Raw genomic sequence first — 25906 nt, 5'->3', positions numbered from 1 at the left:
AAAGAAGAGGAGGAGTGGGTAGTATCCAACAATCGTACCCAAGGGTTGTAGAACCCTTGCACGGACGATTACGCGACTTGCATGGCGCGCGAGAAGCAAAACCCGGCACAAAAAACAAACGTCGTCGTGGATTTTCTGCGGTTGAAGGGAAAAGTGGAGGGTTGAAACGGGGCATTTTGGAAAAGTGCACGGGCTAGGCTGGCTGACGCTCGCGCGTGTAACCCGCTGGCGTATGGAGCGCTTAGCGAGATTGCGCCGGACAAAGCCACAATGCGACACGCCCGGCTTTTGCTCCTGACTGCTGCACTCCTAGTCGCCGTGCTGCGGGGAGACGCTAAAATCTCGCCAATTTCAGACCTCGCCCACCATACCCAACACCACCGTCCTTAAGCCCCATTTTTCCCTACCCGCACCCCCTCGACCCCCTACTCTCCCATCCCCTGCAATTCGCAACGCACAATCAAATTACTACTTTCAAAAATTTACAACTTTAATTTTACATCCGATCTCTCAATTCGGTCAATATGCACAATACTTTCTCAGCGTCTCTCGCTTAATTCTCTTCACGATTTTCGTGGTAGACCCGAACCGGATCCAGAGAGCGCCTTGAGAAATATCTGTTGTACGAACGATATAGATGGCTATAATGGACGGGATTGTTAATGCTTCACGGTAGAATGATTTGTCAATTATTCGAGTGTATTACGAATGGCAGTTTGGAGAGTTGCCCTATAGCGAAGTTGTATTCAATCCATTTTCGACCCCACGCTCCATATGTATATACTATATATATGTATCTAGCCCATAAAACAGCACACAAAGACGATATTGTAATGCTCGGGAAGTGCACAAGTGCACGGGTACTTGAGTTTGCTCTAAAGATTTCGTATCCGTATCTTTTTGGTCGCTCGACGAGGGTTCACAAATGGACAGCCCATGATCCCACACGTGGGCCAACGCCGGAGGACGATCGCGCTTTGTATCGATTAACCATTGCACGAATATGTGATAAGCGAGAGAAGAGAAGGGGGAGAGCGGTACGATATCCACTTCTTCATCTTCGTGAAAGCAACATGGCGTCGAGGTCGTCCGGAAGGACAAGAGGCGGCCATATGTCAAAGAGAAATCAAATTTTTTCAATACCGATTAAATTCTCCGATATTGTCATGACAGGGCGCGATTGTACGGGATGAAAGAGTGTGGAAAACTGTGGCTGAGTGACGCGGGTGCTCGAAGCAGGCAGGCACAAAAAAAGAAGAGCTCGAGCGTCGAGTCACGAGCGCACGCGCGCCCTCCGCTCGTCCCCCACAAATATATAAATAGTGCGCGTCGTTTTCCTCGTGACAGGTATCAACGATTCATAAATACGCGATGGAGGCTGCTTTCCCTTTGTTATCGATGAATTGATAACGAGAGCGTGAAAGGGGAGGGGAGTGAGGGGGTTAGTTTCGCCATTGCTGCAGAGAGAATCGAGGCAAAGCAGTCGGTGCATGAATAAATGGCGGATCCCCGTTCTATATCGGACGCTGCTGCTTCATTGTGAGGGAAACCGTGTCTTTTAGAAGTTGCGGTGAATAAAGCAGTTACTTTTGTCGTGGTGGATGGTCCCGCTATAAATGCATGGTAAAGCGGAGTTTGGCGTGGATGCGGATGGATGGTGCAGGAGCGAGGGGGCAAAGGTTACGCGGTGAGATGTTTCTATAGGTGGATGCAGGATATAGGTACATAGATATATATATATATATAGGAAAATGCGCGTGTGTGGGTATTAAGTCTGTTCGGCGCGGTGCGCGATGGCCGTAATGCCCTTAGCTGCCCTTAGCTGCCCCCTAGTAGCAGAGGGGCTGCTGCGGGGAGAATCCAGGCCGGATCTCGTCGATGAGGATGACAAGGGCCGACAGCCTTTCCAAACACGCAGTTGTAAACGTCCGCTCGCGTTTCATGCCAGAATTCCCCGTGTTGCCTCGGGGTTGGGCCTTCTCCTACCACTCTACGCTTGTACTGCTGCCACGTTGTTACATGGTGTGTGTGCGACGCGATGAGCTTTACCGGAAAGAATCAGCGACAAAAGCCAAAGCCGCCCGAACACGTCGATTAACCAAAAGGAAACGCATTTCCGATCTTATTCCTATGTGTCCCTTCCCTTTTTCCAGCCTACTTATACTCTACTTATCTCCCTGATGCTTATATATACCTATATATATTGCCCTTCGTATTAGTATATTTATCCCCTCTACGATATCCACACAATATTAATCATATATTTGATACATTATTGGAACGGCTAGTAATGTACTATATATAGTATACTTGGCTAATCTCAGACGATTTAAGTGGACAAGTTATTGCATTCTTTCAGTCGAACCCTCGAAGCAACAGTAAAATGCGAGATGGTCCTATTGCTTTTGGTCGAATCGCTTCTCAAACCCTTTTCCAAACATCTCCCGGCTTATTTCTACAAGAGAGCAATGCATTTGCAGATTCGGTAATGCAAGGATGAGCTTCATTGCCGCAATACTGATTCGGGATTAAACTATGAACGTCTCGGTAGCGATTACGGTTCACCCCATCCGATCCTGGCAGACATCGGCTATAAGGACAAAACGATAACAAGAGCAACAACAACGACAACAACAACAAGCGGATTTGGCAGGGTGCCGTGACGCGACTCAAAAGAGTCCCTGACTAATCTTCCTAATGCTGGTAATCCTTTGGCTTTGGCCAGGTATTAAGCGCAAATGCACTTACGTCGAGCGAGAGCGACCCCATTTTCCGAGAGAGCCGTTCAAAGATGTGACCCCGTTTACGTTTTTCGGGATTTGCCAGGAGATTTCTGGGATTCCGTCGAGCTGATCACTCCCTCCCCCCCCCCCCCCCCTACCCCATAACATCCCCAATTGTAGCCGTTAAACGAGACAAGCGAGTATCATAACCCTTTTTAGCTACCGAGAGCTTCCCCATCGTTCAGTTCTCCGACCGAGCATCAACGATCGGCTTTACCACTGATATTATATATGTACTATATTTCCCAACGCCAGATTAAAGCTTTGTGCCATTTATATACGTTCTTTTCTCTCTCTCTCTCTCTCTTCATTTATCCCGCATCCAACGTCCTCTTTCTTCCTCGCCACTCTTCGTTTCCTCCGCACACGTGACACAATTTCGTCGATCCGCAAGCGCGTTTCTTGGCTCCGGTACTCGGCTCGTTTATTCTTCGATGAGAGGATCAAAGTGAGCATTAAATGAGAAAAAGGCGACAAGTGTCAAGTCTATCTGGCGTATTCCCCGCACCTCCCTAAGCACGATAGAACCAAGCACGCCGTGTATTTGCGGAGCAGCGAGCAATTTCGATTCGAGTTTTGCGGTTCTATTTAACGCAGACATATGTCAATGTTTGCCTTCTGGCACAGCGGAGGCTTTACGCTCTTCTGGTTACTTTGCCCGAGCCCTTCTTCTCGTTCGGATGACCATGGATTGACAAGCTCTCGCGCAAACCCCTCGTTTATCAGTCGCCAGAGAGAAATGGCCTGTGAGGTGGTGCTCGAAATCGTATCAAACATCGGCCAGAGGAAATTAGACGTGACGTAGATAATTATTCCTTCAGTCAGGCAGAAAATGTTTGTCGGTAATAACATGCACAATTCATTGTATAATTTCTTATTACCCGACTTGTATATGCCTCATCGTATTCCCAGAGAACTACCACACCACAGCAGCTATATAGGCGGACAAGCCTAGATGGATCAACTGAAAAGTCTGCCAACTAGTATGCAAAATCCCCACGAGAATACCCTGCAGTGTTCTCACCATCCCAATGGCTGTAATCTTCTTTTCAGCGAGCAAACTTTTAAATCAACTCAAAACTTCCAGCGACCGACTATAATTTTATCGTCCAGCTTAAAACAAACCTGATAATGGAATAGGGGAATTACAAACGTAATGTAAAAATGTCGTGGAGGCTAGCTTTTGAAAAAGAGCGTTAATCGGACGGAGAGGATTTAATGCATAATTGTTGCGGAGACATGACGCGATACAGGTGGTACTTATAAAAGCGCAAGAGAGAAACGGCCGATTGAACATGAATAATTCGGGGTCGAGCGGTGCTCTTACACGTCCCTAGATTTCCAAGGAGGCAAGGTGTGAATAGACAGTTGCCGGTAATGAGGAGCCCACTAGCCAAGTAGAGCCCATCCAACCTTTCCTCTTCTCGCCTTCGAATCAGCTTTTCAGATCCCACACCCTTCCCTATCTCTCCCACTTCGCTCATATGAAAATCAAAAATCGTAAAGAAAAACTCAAACGCGTAATAATATTATTATTATTTTGAGAATTGACGCATTCGTCAGGTTTGATGTTACAAGCCGTTGCTGATGATTGCATCAAGGAAACAGAAGCATTGCAGCAACGGGGAGAAGAGATTATATACTATATTGACGAGGGGAACTGGAGTATTCTCGGCAGAAGGAATATCGGAGTGAGAAAAGTGTGGAGATGGCGGAAAGTTGAATGGATTGCCAAGACGCGATAACGAGCTTGGCGCTTTCGTGCTTGAAAAGCGACGCTGGCTAGGCGCTGCTGATTGGCTGATTATCCAATACGAGATGACGACGCTTTATTGTTTTCCCCGACACTCTGTGCAGACCCTTCAAAGTGCTTTTTATTTCCATCCTGGCAATACAATAATTATTACTATATACACGTATAAGTATATATATATATATACGTCATAGTATTGATGTACCATAACGAGAATCATGAAGCACAATTAAATAATTCGCGTGAAATACTGATCTCTCACAGCATCACTATTATTCGTATAACGTTTCATTCTTCGACGAATCGCAAGATAGAAAATCGTGTGCGAAGAGGGAATTAGAAGCAACGTGCGAACGAGTGATTGGCGGAATGTCAGGCAATCAAAAAACAATCAAAGTCGACCGTTGAAGGGAGCCTTCTATATTCTCGTCAGGAGAGCCATTATTGCTTTAACGGCTGATCCCAGAAAATCCCTTGCCCCGTTCACCGACCCGCTGGGGACGTCAGCTTTTAACGAAGAATCGAAGAAACCAGAAAACTTTTTATTGACATTAATAGGACCCATCGAGCGCGATCATCCTAAAAATTTGCTGATTATCGATTATGAAAACTGTAATACGATCTTCGCTTCGCTATCCATTGTTATAATAGTATATAAAGAGTGAAATTAGTGCAAGTTGAGAGAAGAGCGAGCGAAGAGAATAAGTGACGTTGTCGTTGGAATATTTGAAGATAGCTGGTCAGTGGTTGAGGCGGGGGGGGGGGGGGGGGGGGGGTAGACGTGGGTTCTCTCATGGTAGTCCGCAGGGGTGGGACAGATTGTTATACCTAAACAAATCGGGGGATTGTTTGCAGTGGCATCGTTTTACGCATGAGGCGGCTGGCGTTCTTTATTCCTTTCTCGAGTTGATGCCACTTGAGCGAGCTGGAGTGTAAGCGAATGTGGGGGAGGCGGTTCGAGGGTGGTTCGAGGATGGCTGGTAGGGTAGGGTGTGGGGGTTGGGGGGGGGGGGAGAGGAGGGAGGAGGGGGGTTTGTCAGAACTAGCACGAGACGAAACGAATGGGACTCGTCGGAAACCTCGGTTAGCCCCGCGGGCTTTGATCTCTGCCGGTCTTCCAACTTATCCACGATATAGTCCTCCCTCCATTGAAAAACCTCCTTGAATCAGGGATGATCCCACCACACTGCCACGGCAATGACGCCTTCGCTACGCAATTGTTTTCCACCTTCTGCACTTTGCCACTTCACAAAGCCAAGTGGACTTTCTACGTATGTGACTTTCTACTCGTCCAGCTCCCACCACTCTTCCACCGTCACGAGTGCTCTACATGTTCTTTTCTCGTACATGTTTCTTTTTTCAACTAGACGATCATTTCGCTGGTTCTCTTCAACAATAACAACAGCGAATCGAAAATGAGTTATAATGACGGTTGTCCTTTTGTTGCTGTTTTTCATGCTGCTCGCGGAGAGAGGTAAATAAATAAACGTGCAAATGATGATGACGATAAGTGAGAGACGCGTCTAGCTATGGACTTAGAACTTGGCTGGATGTCAATGACAATTAGATGGTGGCAGTCGGCTCTCCATATTCATGAGAGATCAGCGTGCGTTTAGTCGACCGTCGAAGAACGTCAGCGAGTTGATCAAAGGCAAAGACAGCATTGCCGAAGTCCTCACAGCCCCTGCAGGGAACCTTTCGCTCTTTATAACTCAAACAACGTACGAAGCCTCCCAGTCGAAGCTATACTTTTCGAATAATCACCCTGTCATATTGTATACTTTTGCATTTTTCCCTTAACAATTCCGTGCCCTCTTTAATGTTTCGAGCTCCCAGGACAGTTTTAAGAAATTTTTTTACTCGAGTGTCTCGTCGTCGTTTGATTAAGAACTTGACCCAACCCCCCGTGTCATTCTTCACCAATAGGTTCTTGCGAAATTCTCGATAAACAAATCTCGAGATCTCTCCTTACCGTCAAAAGAATCGTACGCGTCGAGAAAAGATAACGACTATCGTAACATCTTTGACAAATCGCACAGGGTATTCTATACATTTTCCATGTCGAGTTTCTTCAAGTTCGTCACTCGGCATCAATAGGAAACACGATGATTTCGTTATAGCTCGAGTGGAAGTTATTCGGAGAGTTCGGTGATTCCGAATGGATCTGGGAATTATGGGATTATCATTACATTACATGACGTATATGTGGGCATATTAGGAACCGCGGGCAATGGAACGCATTCACGAATAGCGCTTAAAGCGATTACGCGAGGGACTACCTGCACTCTATGTTCGCTCTATTGTTATGTAGCTTTAACAAAATCACGGGAAAATCACTTATGACCTGCTACGATGCAGCCATCACTTTTGAATAATGCAGAGAAAAGCTTTTTCTCTGAAGAGGGCTTATTGACGGTCCCTTCCTGTCTCCCTCACCCTCTCTAGATAAGTACACATACATGTATATTATTCTTACACACATAAGCGAATGCTAAAGAGATTCTTCTTATCTTAAATTGTAGCGATCATCCTTTTGCTTTCCTTCACTTCCACAATATTTATTTGAAAGTTATCATTATGGAAAATCAGGAAGAATTGTTTAGTTTTTGTATAGTTGACTTTTTAGGAAAGGGAGTGGTGAGTCGAGTGCCATCTGGTAGTGAAACCAAAGAGTTTACAGGGTAAGTGACCTTGGGAAGAGGGTAGCTGTTGGTAAAGATGCAGTCGGAGTTCCCCCCGGAATACCCCAACAACTTATCCCAAAGCAATTTGCTTTATTACAATCGATAAGCAAGGTTCCAGAGAATGTCGGTAAAGCAAATCCCATCTAGTAATATTACCGATAAAATTATGAACTTTAGTCGGTAAGTATTGTTTATCCTTGTGATATACTTTGATGTTGTAAAATATGACTATGCAAATCGTATAATCTAAATTATTAAAATGTTGTATGCTTGTGAAAGTATTTTTTTAATTTAAATGTTAACTACTATTATTGGAACAATATTTATTTGTATACCAATAAAATATATCGTTAATACTGATTCTTTAATAATTACGTCGAAAGGATTCATTATTATTCAATACAAAAGAGAAAGAATTGCAGCGGCGCCTCGCTGAGAAAGATTTGAATATTCAAAGAAGAGTGCTACCTTTACATATATGTATATACATGCATGAATATAGAATAATCATGGATAAGATAAAAATTGTATTATTAAATGTTAAGATTACGATAGGGATATGTAATTGATAAATATCAAAAACACTATCTCTACGTGCAGGTAGGCACATGTTTTATCTCAATTTTTTTTTCATTGTAATTTTTATTTCCCTTATTCAATCGTATCGTTGCTACAAATTTCCTGTTTGTGAATAAAAACTTGGTATAATCAGTATTCAAAAATCACCAGTCATCTATTAGCGATTCAAGTGTGTCTGCATTGAAACTCAAGAGAATATTTTACCGAATTTTAAAAATTTTCCATTCATGTTTGGAACGACTGGAGAATGCTTATTTATATTTACAACGAATTGAACGATATACCTTTATAAAATATCTGAACTTTGATCTTATAAAGAAAATGAATCCCTTGTCTCTAGCTATTCTGTCGTGTCAATGACTTTACGCAATTCTTCAAGAATAATCTCTGCATTCACAAAACGATGTTAATATACCATTTGTTGATTAATGCAATGGAAGGGCAAATGAAAGAGGAGGGGGAAATCATATTATCTGGCTTTACAACGACCAAAAGTTAAACATATATATATATATATATATATATATATTCTTATATCATCCTTGTACCATATAAGCCGACTATACCTACTTGAGAACACGAGTTTAGCATTTAGTGTAAAAGGAGCTTAGTATGGAGGATATACAGCTCTGTATCTTACAAAATTGGAAAATAAGTCTTAGAGTGAGTGACGAAATTTAATAAGCTACTCTTTAATTAGACATCAAATTAAAAATAATTTTAATTGTTTAAATTTTTCTTATTTGTTCAATATTGTTAAAATTTAATAATCAAAAGATTAATCCATTACATTCGATTACTATCGTTTTAAAGTAAATTTCATTTTAACGAATAACGTCGTGCAACTGCAGAAAAGAAGCATCATAAATGTTTGAAAACATTTATTGACTATATATATATAACTAGAATAAATTTTGTACCTGTTTTTAATATGCACATGCAATACAATGCAAATTATATACAACTTTTTGAACAAGATAATGACTTTCATATTTTTACAGGGACTATCGCCGCAAAGTTGATTGAATTGTTAGCTTTTATTTGACTTGTGGCCGTTTGTAATATTTCTGCTGGTAAAATATTAGTGAATATTTGAAAATCTGATTGATTGATTAATTAAAAATTATAAAAGGGAAAGCCACATTGAAAATGATCGTTCCAGGTGAGACCGACTCTGATAAAATGCAAAATTCAGCTGGCAGTTCGATTGTATTAGTACCGGAAACTCAAAGTACAAAATTAGCGAATCGTTTTTCATTTAAACAAATATTCTCCAGTGTATGTAATATTATTGGACATGCTTTGGTGGTAACGTTAACCATTTACATTTTATTCCATTCAGCGAGGGATAGTTCAACAATGAATCTCCATGTAACTTTCTGCACTCTCGGGGTATGTATGCTTGTGTTGTTGAATAACATTCCCCCACGCGTATCAATACAACGCGGAGAAATAATTATGGGGGAAAGTCAAATTAAAAATCGTCAAATGTATATTATTATGGAAATAAGGCGAATATCTACTGAAATACGTAAAAGTTATATAAGGGTTTATACCGGGCAAAGCTTTCGGATGAAATTTTAACGAAATAAACAACTTGTTTTCAGTACGTGTGTTTAATGGCCGAGGCGATAATGGCACTATTTGGAGAGAACGCATGGACAAGATATTTAACACGGGGCAGCAGAAGGCATTTACACTGGGTGCTGCAGGTGTTCGGGATGGTTTTTAGTGTGGCAGGAGTGGTCATAATGTTTCTGGCTAAATCTTCCCACTTTCGATCGAACCACGGGATAGTAGGACTAGTGTCAATAATTTCTATGATAATTTTGATGCTTCTGGGATATCCAGTATTTTTCGCTGTGAAGCTGCGCAAGACTATACGACCGGTGGTCGTGAAATTCCTTCACAACTTTCTGGGCATCGCCTGCTTTGCCCTGGGGATAACAGCCCAGTGTTTGGGCTATCAGAAAAATTGGCTGGTCAAAACGACTGGTCATCCGCACAGCGACGTTTTCTGCACCATCGGCACATCCGTATTGGCCTTGCTGGTCCTCGCCAATCCATTGCGTTCTCTTTACGCACAGGCCGGCAGACTCTTCAGATAGCTAATCATCTCCTTCACTTTAATCTATCATCGCAACGATGCCTCGTCTGATTTGATCAAAAGGAAATGCCGGTAGATCTGCGGATATAATCCCCCACGTCGGATATACCTGAATGGTATATTCTCCAATTTCTTCCAAGTATCAATGAAACTTTGCTACTATCATCTCATTCATATATATGTATATATATATATATATATATATACGTATATATACATAAATAGTATATTGCTAAGAAAATGACACCTCGCCGAAGAAATATTTCGTAATAGATTCTCTGGAATGAGAGAGGGAAGGCACTTGGGTATGTGAGTGTAAAACGCGTGTGGAGTTTTAAGGAAAATTAGAAGGAGAGAGCTTTGAGATAGGATAAGTCTGGCCAGTGGTCGTTCGCAAAGGAGTACAGGACTCTTTATTAATAAACATAAGTTTCTTACAAAACGAGAAACGTTGTCTTCTATTCGTATACAGAGATTTGATTGTGCCGACGCATCGCGTTTAGCTCCGGTAATCGATACTCCATTTACTGCTTAAAGTAAATAAAAGGAAAAGAGAAGGATCGGAGATTGTTCGGAGGATTCGTCGAGTGTCGCGATAATCTCCAGGATAAATGCTAGATGGCTCAAGTGCCCCAGCTTTATTAGCTAAGATCCTTATTTGGATTAATCCCCTTAAAACGCGATTCGTATTAAATGATTAACGCGCTGGCTGACGAGACACGATTTTAATAGTGATACCATTGATCGCTGCTGAATGACCAAGGTCCAAATGGGACTTGACTTTGGTTGACAGTGACTGCGACTGATTTATCATTTAGCCCATATTTTCTATAGACGTACTTGATACGTTTTATTGCGAATGGAAATTGCCAATTTCATCGAATTATCCTTTTATCTTATTGATATAGTAAAATAGTTTTTTCTAAACATTGGCTTAATAATGGTCCATATGACTATATACAAAACAAACAGAAAAATCTACTTTCAGAAAAAGTTTATTGATATAACAAAAATTACTACATATTTCCTAATTGAAAAATTTCCCAATTAAAAATTGCGCTGTAATATTTTCTTTTTTTCTAAAATCTGTTTTGGTCTCGGAAAAGTTTGGGGAATACTGATGTAATTAATATATAACACATGAATATAGCCTCTGATAAAGGCTATATAGAATCAATATACTAGCAAATGATGTAACCCAAAGGTGCATTTCGCTCAATTGATTGCGGTTTCTAATCGATTTCCTTGCAAACCACTCTACCATCAATTAGCCAATCTAATAATACTCTGAGTATTCCTTGAAACCTCCCCAAGCAATCTTAGGCATCATTTTCCCTTTCTTTATCTTTCTTTTGTTATCTCTCTTATTCCTCTTTCCTTAACAACAATTTTACTTATTATAGACTTTCCTGATTGCGTTTTTTACTTTTCTCTTGATCGTCAAGAGGCGCTTCGGTAGAAGTAATATTTATCCAATAAAATCTCCTGTTTCTGTTATTTCATTTAAATTCAACTTTTAACTTGGTAAACTTTGCAATTTATAGTTATCTTATTAATATAGTGATGAATTAATTTGAAGAAAAATAAATGAGCAAAAATAGACAAAGAAAAGTGAAAAAGAAGAAAGGGTTACTTGACTTTATAGAGGAGCAGAGTGAAATAAAGATGTTTTGCCAGAGTAGATGCTAAATAATAAAGCCCGTCATAAGGTTAAAGCGTGTCTGATCTATTATTTGCGTCTGTTTGTCTTTTACTGAGTGGAGGATAAATTATGAACAATCATTATTGTATTGTATTCTAATTACAATTATTCTTACACTCTTAGAATGCTTATATATGATTAATATTTATTATTAGATATATATATATATATATATATATATACTTTACTTTTTTGGTTTCTTCACTGAATTGGTGCGGTAAAAGATCGTGCGGAACGGTGCTTTTCGGCGTCTCTCTCTCATCCTTCATTCATTCTTCCTTCATAATAATAATATTAATGTGCATTTATGCGTGTGTGTACGCGCGCATGTGCGTGTGTGTGTATTTGGGTATTGGTGAACTGAGCAAATTTTCGAAGCGTGAAATTCGCTTCTACGAGAGGTGAGCTTCGAAGCGGCATTTAGTGGATACAGTTATCATGCACACGTGATTGGACAAAGTAATTAAACGCATCATCAGAAGTTTCAGTGCATTAAACGCAATTCTGCTGAAATTATCGCTAAAACCTTCGATACGCTTTACGCGTATGTCGACTTAAAACTACGAGTATGTCACACTTTCACTCGACGAGTAATTATGTGACGAGAGAAAAATAATATTTTGTAATTGTGACTCTTATATAATTGGAAAATTGTAATCTCTCTAGTAAATCACAGTTTGTAATCCTCAATTTTTTAAGTTTGTGTATACGTAACAATTAATAAATGAGCAAGAATACACGTCGAGTCCATCTCTCTTAAGTACTAGCACATTTACAATGATTTCTCTGTTTATCCTTAATTATGAGATGCCTTCCAGACGCGCGCTATGATTACATTCACTTACAAGTGAGTGATGCAGCATTTGTATATGCATGTTTTCTTGCTGCTTCATTGTATATATAATAATGTCACGAGCGCTTTATGAATTTAACGAATGCTCTCATTCTACGAGCACTTTGGCACATACTATGATATACATTAAGTTCACAGCACGTTTATACATACTATTAATAGTTTATCTATTATGTATAACTTATGTATTCTTTACATTTTTATTCACCGTAAATTATAATACATCCAACAATTATATACACACTGAAGTAGTGATTTTGTTACAAAACGCTTAAGAATTAGATGCGGTATCAACGGATACCAACGATTTATTACAATATTTTACAACGTACTTACAAACAGCCGTATAACCATGTAGAAACAAATTGATTAATAATTATGTGCAATATTCACGAATCGCATCACACGCAAGACTCTCCTTATATCATATTGCCAATTGATTTCAATGATTTCACGAAACCCAAACGGAATATATGTATACAAAAGTCAATCAAAGCGGCGGAATTGAGTTGATTTAAAACGAAATCCAGGTTCGCAGTATTCCCTCTTTCCCTTCACTCTCTGAATTGGCAGGAATTAAAACCTGTTTTCATTGAGGTGGCGGGAAATTCGTTCCAGGGATCGATGAGTGAACAAAGGCTAAAGAGAGGAAGGGGGATGGGGGGGGGGCGGGGATAGAAGGGAGATCGGGAGAGTACGTGCAGTAGAAATATAGTGAGTCTTACGTTTGGTTGCGAAAATCGTGCAGTCAATCGCTGCTATTAATAATGCGAACAATGCTAATGCCATTTGCCTGGCAGTGATCGACTGCACGAAAATTATCTACGTAGATGAAAATTCTCATTTGTATCATCGCATTACGCAGCCCGACAAGCCGTTTGCTCTGCAATAGTTGGAACAATATTTAAAATTATATGACTCGTGAGCTCAATTATTACTGTGGCTTCTGCCAATCGAGGAACGCATATTACTCGAATGGTAAAAATAATTATTGAAATGCTATAATAAATTGCTCCAATCCGATTCGTCGAAGTTTCGAAAGCACATAAATCTGATAGGTTTAAAAATTTCTGTCGAATAACTGATCGATGGTAAACATGTTGATAATTTATTGATGTAAGAACTTTTGAATATTGAACTTGCGAATAAATAGGAGATTAATGTCAGCGAGTTATTTCATTCATAATTTCAAAAGTAGTCTGGATTATAAGCCTCGCAGAGAATTTCAGGTGATCTGCAATTTGAATCCTATTATACCGATAACTTTTACTTAATCAAATCAAGAACCGAGAAAGTTAGACTTTATAAACTCGATAAATACTTCGTTAAACACCGTTGAATAAATGTAATAACCAAGGGCAAACGAGTAATGATGTAACTCCATAATGCCTGTAGTTAAAGCTCATGCTATTTTCTCCGTATAATGGATGAAATTACAAAACAAGGGTGTGCGAGGGTTCCTTGGTTCGACTTATTGTTAGTAATTGTTGTTGCTATTAATTGACAAACATTAGCTTAATTTTGATGGTTCCTTTGTTAGATGAATTAACATTGCATGCCGACCGAGACACTTGAGGAGAAACACTAATTCAATTAGAAGAGATAACGGTATTTACGCTAGTGTGTGTGTGTGTGTGTGTGTGTGTGTGTGTGTGTGTAACAGGAAATATCAAAACACTGTGCGTTTATTAAAAATGTAACTGAATGAAACGAACGTCGAAACATCGCCCATCACGCTAGGTATGCTCAAATGCAGTCTCGTATAGTTCTCGTTGCATGATCAATGAATGCATGAACGACCGAGTTGCACGAGCTTCTCTGGTTAGCCATTCCTGACACAAACCTAAAAAAAAGTCTCTCCTTGTTGTTGACTAATCATCACAGTTTAAAATACCACTAAATGAAACGTAACGATAAATACATATTTGCTATGGGCAAGTTGTATCCGTATTACTATTGATCATAAAAAGATTTTTGTTATACCTATCAAAATGAATATATCATCATTCCTAATTTACCACTTCATTTGATATTTAATATTTGTTATATGATTTAACGCAGTGGTTGATCTCACCTGTCAAATCATTTCAGTGGCCATTTAGTAATGGCAAAATAAATCTCAAGCGAAACCAAAATTTAAATTCCCTTGATTGATTTCGTTTTGATACAGTTTTATTTTATTCGCATTAAAACGATCCCTTGGAGATAGATGGCATAATAATTATTGCATTCCAGGTATGTTCGGTTTCATAATAATTTAATTTGGTCCTAATTAAACAATATGCGTTTTAATGAATTGCAGCAGCCTTTGCTTCGTTTGCATTCACACAGATTAAATCGGATTCGTCGTTTATTAAAAATCGATTCTCGTTTGATTGGAACTTTCATCTGATATGCGTCAAGTGTACAATTTATTTCGCGGGACAAATGCCAATAATTTGTTTTGTCATTCGTAAAACACGATTTTCGCTCGGAAAGGTTGAAAGCAGATGTAAATCGGAGTCTGAAACTTCTTACGACGAACGAATGCTGAAATCTGAAATTCGTTGACGTAAGTTGGGATGAAGAGAAGATGGAGGAGGAAGGTAAGAGGGGGTGGTGGCTCAAGAAAGAGAGAAAGAGGAGTGGATATATGGGAAGGGGTGTGTGTAGGGATAAAAATTGTGAAAAGGCAGAAAGAGAGAGAGAGAGAGAGAGTTAGAGAGAAATAAATAAAGCAAGTATGGAAAGAGGTTGAAGAAAATTGAAGTAGCTAAAGAAACGGGACAAGGTGGGGGTAAATACGAGAATCAAGATTCTTTTGGATTTGTGTGAGCCGTTCAGTCAGGAGTCGTCAGAAGTAAGACTGTTCATGAAACTTTCCATCGCGTCGATCGGATGCACATTTTTACGTAAAGCGAAACTTTGTCCACTGAATATCGTTTAAGATCTGGCTTACACGACTGTTAAGTTTCTTCCAGTGTAAATCAAATGGTAAATCGATTCGCATATATGTAGGTTTTTAAAGTGGCAACGCCAATTCCATTCTTCCGTATGTATTCTAGCTACCTGCGGCGAAACTTTTCATTACGATCTGCCTCCACCTATACCCGTTTTTCTTCCATTTCTCATGAATCACAAATTCGACGGAGATGATGTAGGGATACGGAGAGTCGAATCAAATTTTGAAATGCTTTAATTGAGCAGCTCACCAAAGTCGATAATACGTTGCTGGCTGAATAATTTTCAGCCAATGAAAAATAATTGACGTACTGAATTAATCGAATCGGAAATAATTAATAATCATCAATCGGTAGATAATTGATAATCACGGTATTCCTATAAAATCCACAGAGAGATTCGGTTAATATTTCAAAATAACACTCAACGCGTGTGAATCACACACAATGTAATAGCAATATACCTATATATATGTGTACTGCAGTTTTTACCATTGGAAAAGATGAAATTATACAGATAATAATAAAGAGGGAAGAAGGTTGTCCGAGCGACTAAAAATTTGGACACGTTCGATGGCTAATCACGTAACAAGGTCAAACACAGAACGGTTTGATATTCGCGGCTTAATCCGGATTCTTGATTCGACGAAGGAATTTTCCAGCTGGTAATCAAGAAGCAACGGTAAAGTTGGAGGGTATTTCGAGGATTGGATAGGATAGAGGTAAACGGGAGAAGCGGGGAAGCATGACAGAAGCTGAGGAAAAACAGCGAAACTCGGTTTAAACTTTGTTAGCGCCACAGTCCTAATTTATCGATTACGTTGAGCGAGGGTTACATCGGTAGAATGAGAAAGGAACGTTTTAGGAAGAAATTCTCCAAATATAGAGCATTGCGAGGCTCGATCTATGTACATGGTTTCTGCAGGTACATTCGCTATGATCAGCTATTGAGCGTATGTACGTCCTATAGCCCGGAACACCTGCCGCACGTACGGAAGGAACACGGTCACCATGATACGCACGATATTTGTTCGAGGGTGCTGATCGTGCTATACTTATTAACATTGTTTACTCTCAAAACAGAAACTCGCTTGCACGATCGTATCAGAACAAACATGGTATTTACGTTATCGCCTATTACCTCCCTTCGATTTCACGTCGAGAGAGAGAGAGAGAGAGAGAGAGAGAGAGAGAGAGAGAGAGAGAGAGCTGATGAAGCTATCGGGCAAGCGGCGAAAAATTCTCTCTCTTTATCCGTAGAGACTCACGGTCCTTGCATCGCCTAGCTTATTTATACATTCGGAAAATTTGCATTTTCATTCCATTGAACGGGGTTAACTATTTAATGTTCCGGTGAATAATTCAAAACGCTTCAATATTTGGTGTGGAGTCGAGGACACGATAAATAGTTTCAATGTAAATAGGTTGAGCAAGACTGTAACAGTAATTCGCTGTCAAACAGTCGGCATACCTACACCTTTAAGTAAAATAAGCATGGCAGAGAGATGCAAACAACTCTTAATATCCATAGTTGTGTATTTCAGCCGGCAGTTGCGTTATACGTGCACTTCCGCGTACTTAGCGGTGACGTAAATGTATTTATGGCCGTTGTCGAGTGAGCTACGTATCTCTACGGAATTCCCAGGTAGATCCGAAGCTCCGGTTCCAGACGAGGACGTATGGCCTGGTAGATTTTGCTAGTTTCGCAGGGGAGATATTGAGTCCATTCGTTGAACAGGGATCTCAGTGTCCACGTACCGTAATTTAATCCTGAACAAGGAGTCGATTTCCCCAGTTTAATAATCCGAGGTTACACAAGTTATTCGACGACTTCGCCGCGGTAAGGGCTGCATGTGCACGGACGTCAATTTGCTCCATTAGAAGCTGTGTATCACTATACATATATATATATATATGTGTGTGTGTGTGTAAGTGTTTTTAGGTATCTGACCTTTGTTTTTACCAAACGATCAAACTATCCTCAAAGTCTAACAATTTTATTCGACATACGGTAATGGTTTTAGTTTCGATAGCAGTTACCAAAGTTGGACTTGAACAGCTTACAGCGCATTTCCTCCGTGTACCAGTGTTAGTTAGATTCGCCTTGTCTTCTCTGGAGTATTCAATTTCCCAAAATGTTTCCGCAATGACCACGCACTGACGACTTCCGGTGACCCAGGCAGTTACGGATCAGTATCAAAACTCGATCGATTCGACCACGATTTAATGAGCCTCGGGATTAAGATGCGCTAAGCCTGCTACAAATTAGCACGGATTTTCTCTAAGGAAGCCAACAGTTCAGTTTCACGAGATGCTCGTAAAATACCTTTAATCTGATATAGTATTGTTAAAAAAGGAAAATTCAACGATAGAGACAATGACTCAATATATAGTTTTATATTAATGTTATTGGGTAACTTTCATTTATAGGCTTAGTAATTGCACAATAAGCTATTCTATTAAATTAGCATTATATATTCGATCTCGGTAAAATGTTTTAAATTAATTGTGTAATCATTAACGCGAGCGATTGAATGAGTAAAGATATATAACAGATTTATCGAAAAGTGACGTAATGGCAAATAATGATTGTAATAATTTTAATCGTTAATTAATCTGGATATATTTGCGTATTTTAAGTTCAATTAATTATCCGTCTATAATCACTTAAACAAATTTTTATCGCTATAGGAGATCCTGCAACATTAGCTCCGGGGTTAACTTTGATTTTTAGTATAGACATAATTCAATTGAAAAATCGAATTCTCAATTTGGAATTCTTGGGTTTAACACGCTGTAAAAATAAACCTTCCATTTTCTAGCTCGGGCAGAAAAACTCATGCATTATTGATTTTCATGAAAATTGATTCTATCAGCGGAACAATGGGAATCGTGTAGACCAGGCAGATTTGGCGGTCGTATGAATTTCTACTGGAAAATGACGAATCGCAAGCGAGTCGATTGTGATGTTGGAGTAGAATGGGTTTATGTGTCTGTGAGAGACAGCGAGGGGCAGAATGGGGGGAAAAGTATAGAATCGTGGTGAGACACACCATCTGTGGAAGGTTCACGTATAATATAATCCGGTCAGTTCGTATATCGTTTTTGGGCTAACTTGGTAATTAAAAAAAAAACAATACTCCTCTATTAGCAGAATCGGCCAGTGTTATTCGATTTCTTCGGTTTAGTTTAAGCAGGTTAGGAATTAATCAATTAATTATCGAGTTTGTGATTTGAAGTAAACGCTACTTATATAATTATTAGATTAAAAGTAATAAGCGAGAGCAATTGATATAAGCTAATGTTTCAAACATGTATAAATATTTCTACGCTAGAGGATCCATAAATTTGAATATTCGAAATATCTGAGCATTAATTACGACTAACTTTTGTTCTCTAAATAAAAGCGAGTCGGCATCTAAAAATTGCGGTGTAACTATAAATGTTTATATATGAATTAATTAGAATTCTCCGTAAAACACATTAAGTAAGTTTTAATTACGCCACCGCTTAGAGCGAATTGATCGTTGAGGACAGAGCAGAAATTTTAAACGAGCGAGGTGTTGTGCCTTGATTACTGACGTTGCAAAGAGAAAGTTTTGAACGAATAAGCGTTAAAGACTCTCCGATTTACCAGGAAAACAAACTTATCTCTGAAAAATTTATTTCTTTTCGACCTATGAACCACATTTACGTATCTTAATTTCACATTGCAATTTTCACGTTCCAGCATATTACAGGCTATTATTAATTAAATAAATTCTGGTAAAATTTTATGACAATTAATAAAAGAGTTGGTGAATAATTTGAATGCAAGGGAGAAAAAGAAGGAGGAAAGAGCTGTGAAAATGAATATCGCGGTAGAGTGACGGAAAATCATCCATAGAGACCATAACGGAGATGCTCGTTTGAAGTCCCCTTAAATTAGCTTCCACTTGTCGAAATATTAATGCGAATACATTAAAGTTAATATTAGACCTGACAGGCAGCTTTTATGTTATATACGCTGAGTTTCAATCAAACATATTCGAAATCTGCCAAGTTTGAAAAACAACAATTCACTTGCGCTTAGGCCAAAGCAATATCAAAGCGTTTCTCTTGACTTTTTAATAAATAATCATCCGAATCTCTATGGATACTAATTAAAATATTTCTTTAAATTTTATGAATTTCAGTGCACCGGCTAAACAAATAAGCAAACGACAACATTGAATGTATTTTTACTAATCCTATTATATTTTGACGTTGGTTTTGCTCAACAAACGTCACTTGGTATACCTTCATCCCTCCAAAGTAGTACGCATAATCCAAAATGGGCGGCCATTAACGTTGAAATACTCGTGATTATCATTTGTGATTCTCCCAGTAAAACGGGAAGTCCGCTGGATTCTCCGGGCTACATAATACTGGGTATCCGGAAGGCAAAATAAACCTACCACCCGCAAAGGTATCCACTTCTATTCTCTACATGCGCGCGTTCAAATATCAGTGCTAATCGAAATTAAACAAACATTCATTTAATTAACAAGAATTTGATGAAATTCCAATGGTAATGTTTATATTAATAAAAGATAAATTAATCGTACGATATTTTACATGTTCAGTCTCGAATATTTACTGATCATTTTCATTTATTCCACGTGCAATTGCAACAATGCGACATTTCGATTAGTTGGACGAAAGACTGATTGTTCTTGACAGCAAGCCAAATATCATCCTGATTAGTTTGTTGTTCGGGCGTGTTCAAAATAGTTTGAGTACAATTTCCTCGGGTTTCGTGGTAAATTTTAAGCCTGCTGGAGGCAAGTGGTTCTTCTTGATTTTCGTGGCTAGCATTGGCAACGATTTACGAATCGTGAGGGGGTCATAGGGGACGGAGAATGCCAAGAGCGCTAATTTCGTCTCGATGGATCTTCTATATATGAAAGCTTCTAGCAGATACCAAAGGGACCGCGTCGTCTTGCATCGCAAACCAGTCGAAACTCGAGGGGACACCTGTGAGCTGCACAGCTGGTAACAGTCACTCTAGATAAATTAGAACCATCCATCTTGGAGCACTATATTAGCCGCTCCCCCTTTTCCCGCTCTCAAATATTTTAAGCTAACTCCCGCAACAAACACGTTGCTAATGAACCATAAATATTTACGCCAAACGGTACGCGCCAAAAATAATACCTTATTTTCCGTTGAATATAGCGTACACTGTTTCCGATGTATCATTGATTATAAATACATAGTACGAAATCAAAATTGGTAATGATATCCCAATAATAATGAAAAGTTAATATTAGGTGATTAAATCGTTCATAAATATATTGGTACATACCAATTAGTCCGCGAATAAAATGTGATGATTACAATTCTATATACAGGCTGTGTGAAATTAATCATTATCGATAATATGGGTTAAATCCGTTAATTAAAAACATTTTTTATTACCTTCTCGACCCTTGGCTCATCGAGTCAATGCACTTGTTGCTTAATCAGTTATACATTTTTCAATTTCAATGATTTAATAATAATTTACTGATTAATATTGGACAAGAGGTTATGCCAGAAGAGACGTTAATTAGGTCAATTTAGTAATTAAAATCAAACTTGAGCTTCTCAGTGTAACTAACATCACGCCGGGTTCAGCAATCATTCCGAGTACGCGAGGCACTCGCCATTTCCTAACCCGAAACAACGTCATTAGCGCGGTCAAATCATTATCATGACTACGATAATGTTAACCATGCCGCGCGGTACAATTATCCGGAGTGCGACGAAAACCGGCGACTGCTGGCTGAACATCTCGTTCACATCATATTATCCACCGCCTCTATTCGTATCTGTGGAATCAACCTTGCTTTCACATTTTCGTCCAAAATTTCTCTCTCTCTCTCTCTCTCACACACACACACACACACACACACACATACTTTCTTTTGTTTCCATATCCTACTCTCATTAACTTCGTACGCTTCTAACCATTTCGGAAACTCGCCACTAAAGTCCGTGACTTTTTTCAGATTAGACTATTTCATGCATCTGCTTCATTTCATCCCGGAAGAGCCTTCAAAAGTATACCTTTCACAAGTTCGGACAGGTGCGACAGTGTGGAAAATTTGAAAACTGGAAATGGGAGGGTGTGAAAATATCATTATATGTATATAGGGTACCTACTCTCTGCGTCGAATTAATGAAGGCAGGTACTACACTACAGGTCAAATAAAAATATGTAAGAGCATTACAATGGACCATGGGTAATTAATTATTCGATCGACGGTACATAGTATACTATATATACATATATAGGGCGACAGTAGCGTTAGCAACGCTGATAAAATATAACCGCTGCTCGTCGGTCGATTGCGCAAAAATTTTTGCATCTTCCGATGATGAATAGCATACCGAATGCGTAAATATATATGCAGATTGTCTCTTTATGGACCGGATCGAATAGTAGATCTCGCGCAAATGCTTTAACGAATAACGCGCTGGCAATTCATAATTTAAATAAAACGATACCAACTCTCTCGCCCTACATCATAGGAGAGTCAATGTTATCGGTGAACGACGCTTGGGAAAGAGGGCTTCACTCACACAAAGTCACACTTGTTGCCGTAACGGGGACCAAAAACGTTATTGTTATGATCATTAATTACGTATGTAATTCAAAAGCTCGCCTCGCAAACATTGGACTGTTCACTGGCAGATAAAATTTATCTTGTGTACAATTACGCGTAGGTTCCTGCCTCGGCCAGTTAACTACGAGCCTAATGCAAAAATACCAGTGATACGCGTAACGCTTATAACTTACGCTTGGATAACTGCGATTGGCCAATAGCTGGCCAATAAATGGCCAAAGTTATCCTAGCATAATCGCGATATCCCTCTCCCCTCCTAATTAATATCAGCTGCTGACCCATACATGAGACAAGCCCTTAATTGTGTTAGGTGCTTTATCGAGAAGCTAAAATTCCCTGACCAACGTGTTCAGGTGTGTCTCCCCGGTATATGCGTCACTACGGAGAATTATCTGGCTAATAAATTCGGATACAAACTAGATGCTATATACCTACCACCCGAAGGACTCTAAATGTTTTTCCCAGAAAAATTTCTCTCCCATACTTGCTTTTCTTTAACGCATGAAACTTGACAATGTAGCACGGATACAATAAATTTCAGAAAAACCCGGAAGGAATTCTCAACAAATTTTTCATATTAACTATATGGGAGGAGAGGAAATTTTTTCATCTGGAAACTTTCAAGAAAATTAATATTGTTTTCGTGGCCGGATCACGGTATTCTCCGTAAGAAAGAGAAGGAGGAAAAGCATCAGGGGATTATTGTTACTTTAATATTCCGGAATTAAAATTATCTGTAGGTTAAAGTTGACACACATTTATTGAATTACCAAAGTACGTGTCACTAAGATATTTCGACGAGTGAGATCAAAGAACGACTCTATTGTTGAGCGCACTCAGTTTTAATGTATTACTTTCATTATATTATGAATTATATTATCCTTCGAAGATACGAATATAATAAAATCGTGGTCTTTCTGTAAAATTTAAATACTATATACTCTAATATCGTGATTAAAATGATCATTTTCTGTTGATTCTCGAAGTAAATAATTTTATAAGCGTTTTGGGGTTATTTAACGAAGGTGTAGCGCAAACGCAGGGGTGGGATTAGTAAGCGGCCAATCAGAATTAAGAGTCTCGCACAATACTGTTGGGGCCACGTGCTTTGACTGCGGGATGACATGATTTCGGTTCTCCGGAGACGCGTGTATGCGACGACGGGTAGCTCTGGCGTGTATAGCTATATACAGCTGCAACCCCTAAATGGAGTAGCAATTCGAAAATTAGCACGCTGAATATGCGCCAATCCCAATTACCCCTGACCTTTCCTCGCAATTTTCCAAACGTACTCTGCATCCGGAGAAGAATAGCTCGTTAAAAAAAATCCACAGGAATTATCGTTACTTCCGCAGCGGTAATTAAAAGCAAAAATCTACTAATTTCCAATGTTTTTCTCGAGCGAATATTACTTATTCCGAAAAAGCATTGACGATAAATGGTAGGTGTAAAGCCCTCAGGTAAATCGACGAATTGCAATTTTTCCAGAAGAGAGCGCGTTATGCGTCTCATGCAATTTTCGTGGCTCGTCGAATCGAATTCCTGGGGGCAAAGCGCGCGTTGTTTCGCGTAGGAAACAAAGAGAAAAGCCGCGAGAAGACGTTAAAAGCACGTCGAGGAGGTGGTTTTGCGCCGTCGTCGTCGGAGAATCGTCAGCATTGATTCCCCGCGAGATGCCAACATCACCAATAGGCTCAAACGTGTTAAACTTGGCAACAAATTTTCACTCTTATTTTATGCAATAACGGAAGCACTGTAGGGAAAACATTATTCCATTTCATTAGTCCCCGTCAATAATTTACCATCCCGGGACCCGGATCTCTGTGAAATGAAGCGGAAAAGGAGAAAAACTTGAAATATATATTTCACAAAAATACATGCTCGCTCAAATGTCTTTGCGGGAGAAGTTTTCCTTCAAATCCTTGGGACCGAAGTTTCTTACTAAATTTTCATAAATGAAAACTCGTCTATATATAATTACTTGGTCGTGGCTTCTACTGAGAAATCTCGTGCTCGGCTTAGAAGTTGAATTGCTTTACTTTAACCGCGGTCTACCTTTGGCTTCGTTTATTAAATTTTGCTGTTCGCCGTGGATTGCCAGAATAACTTCAATTGATTAATATGTAGATTTTGTCCTAAATTTGTTATCGATAGAGGACCATCCGGAAACTCGGCTTTGTTAATGCGGTTTATATATCTTGCAAAAGTGGTACAGAGTTTTCCAAATAAAATCTTTCTAAGTATTTCAATCGAAGAAACGCGCCGCTGACTATATTTACCCGACGAAACCGTCCCGTGTGAGATGTATCGAAGGAACGTTATACTATATATGTAGCTCAGAAAATATTAAATAGCAAACTGAAAATATCCAACTGCCAAAATATGACGTATAATGTGTGTACACAGCCCTGATAATTCGGTCGGTTATTTCGAACAGACGATATTTTAGGTATATTCCTGACACGTTCGATAAATGAACAAGTTTGCTCGGCTAATTGCAATCGAAATCGGTTCAATCAGTGGACCATGTATATATACTATACAGTATACATATATATAGAATTAAGGGTTTGAGCACGACGGCAAATATTTGACAACGATCGAGGAGCTTCCTCGAGCACTTTGAGTCGAGTTGTGCGAGGTTGACGTTCCAGTTGGAGTAGTTGTTAGCGTTTATTTAATTTAGTTAGTTGGCAGGCTTATCTGGCATACTGCGATGATACCAGGTCAATCTACGATAGCCGCGGGGGTCGCGGGGGCTGACGGAGCAAGTTCGAGGGCAACGTAAAGTGCGAGAAGAGCCCAACAGGCAGCGGAGGGCGCCGAGGAGGCCAAGCTGTGTTGCATCGCTGCCGGGTTATCCCCGTTGAAGATGTGCACCAACACCCTTGCCGGCTGAGCGTTGCTTGCCTCGCAGGTGTAATTCCCCGAGTGCCTGTCCGACGCCCTCTGTACCTCCAGCCAGCTTTGCCTGCTCGACAAATCCGTACTGACGTTCACCCCCTGATCCAAATCGTAGTTGATCATTCTCAGATTGTGGTACCAAAATAAATACGACGGGGTCTCCGTCGACTTTTTCACCAAGCAGTGCAGCTCCAGTGTGCTCCCTGGTCTCACGAATTTCTCCTGCGGACCCGAAATCTCCGTCTTCGCGTCTGCAAAAAGCAAAACAAAAAATATTGTTAGAGTAAACATTAAGTTTGTGGCTCATCCACTAATATATCATCTCACACTACAAGCTTTAAAGTTTCTCCTATATTACGACATTACGTATGCTGGCTACTCCAAAGTACCTTCCAAGGAAGCTCAAAGAGAGATTAGTGCTTATATTAATAAAATATGTATAGTATATTTAAACAGTGCCACCATTAGCCAAAGAAAACAGTAGAATGTATAATCTTGGATGAACTGTGTGTATAATGCGAGTTTCTCAAAGTTAACCGTTAGAAACACAAGGAGAGTTTTGAGGATTGTAGAATTATAATATTTCTTTGTGCGTTTGTTGATATTGCATTTGATTGAGAGGAGCGCTTTAGACACTTGATTTGGATCACTTCTCTACTGTATGCGTTCGAAAGAATAAAAATACCTATGCGTTTTTCTTAGAGTAACTTTTACCGATATTTTTACCCACTATCGAGATAAATCAGGAATAGAGTTCTCTTCTATATATATATACGTGAAAGGGTTCATTTACACTTTATGGCAAAACCCCGAGATTTCCGTGCAATATTAAAGAGTATTTAAAGTTGCTATCATGGTGAGACTGTTATATAGTGACGAGGAGGAAGAAATATGGATATGGTGGGAGAAGTTGGAGGAGGGGGAGCAGGGATGAAATTCATTTAATTTAAAGAATTAAAAATTGGAGATGGAA

General features: G+C 39.5%; 2 protein-coding genes across 4 annotated transcripts in view; one reads left to right on the top strand and one right to left on the bottom strand.

The window, feature by feature from the left end:
* The first annotated feature begins 8377 nt into the window (after positions 1-8377).
* Positions 8378-17972, top strand: LOC136773228 (transmembrane reductase CYB561D2-like). 2 transcript variants are annotated; one of them, XM_066726722.1, is made up of 4 exons: positions 8378-8462; positions 8801-8872; positions 8962-9191; positions 9407-17972. In XM_066726722.1, exons 3-4 carry the CDS (start codon positions 8982-8984, stop codon positions 9905-9907), a joined length of 711 nt encoding a protein of 236 aa, XP_066582819.1. In that variant the 5' UTR covers positions 8378-8462; positions 8801-8872; positions 8962-8981; the 3' UTR covers positions 9908-17972. The 2 variants fall into 2 exon arrangements, with proteins under 2 accessions (XP_066582819.1, XP_066582818.1); XM_066726721.1 differs by having other exon boundaries at positions 8801-9191; positions 9407-17968.
* Positions 17973-18094: 122 nt separating this feature from the next.
* LOC136773225 (uncharacterized) overlaps positions 18095-25906 on the bottom strand; it is a 32865-nt gene continuing 25053 nt past the window's right edge. For both annotated transcript variants that reach the window (XM_066726717.1, XM_066726716.1), the window contains exon 4: positions 18095-25184. In XM_066726717.1, the coding sequence (XP_066582814.1) occupies positions 24757-25184 (428 nt within the window). In that variant the 3' untranslated portion in view covers positions 18095-24756. The remainder of the gene's footprint in view (positions 25185-25906) is intronic.

This window comes from Prorops nasuta, unplaced genomic scaffold (assembly GCF_024137725.1).
Source record: "Prorops nasuta isolate Cenicafe-Biocafe unplaced genomic scaffold, Cenicafe_Pnas_1.2 PNAS00005, whole genome shotgun sequence".
NCBI lineage: Eukaryota > Metazoa > Arthropoda > Insecta > Hymenoptera > Bethylidae > Prorops > Prorops nasuta.
Note: the sequence above shows the minus strand (reverse complement) of the source record. Positions and strands in the feature narration are given on the sequence as shown.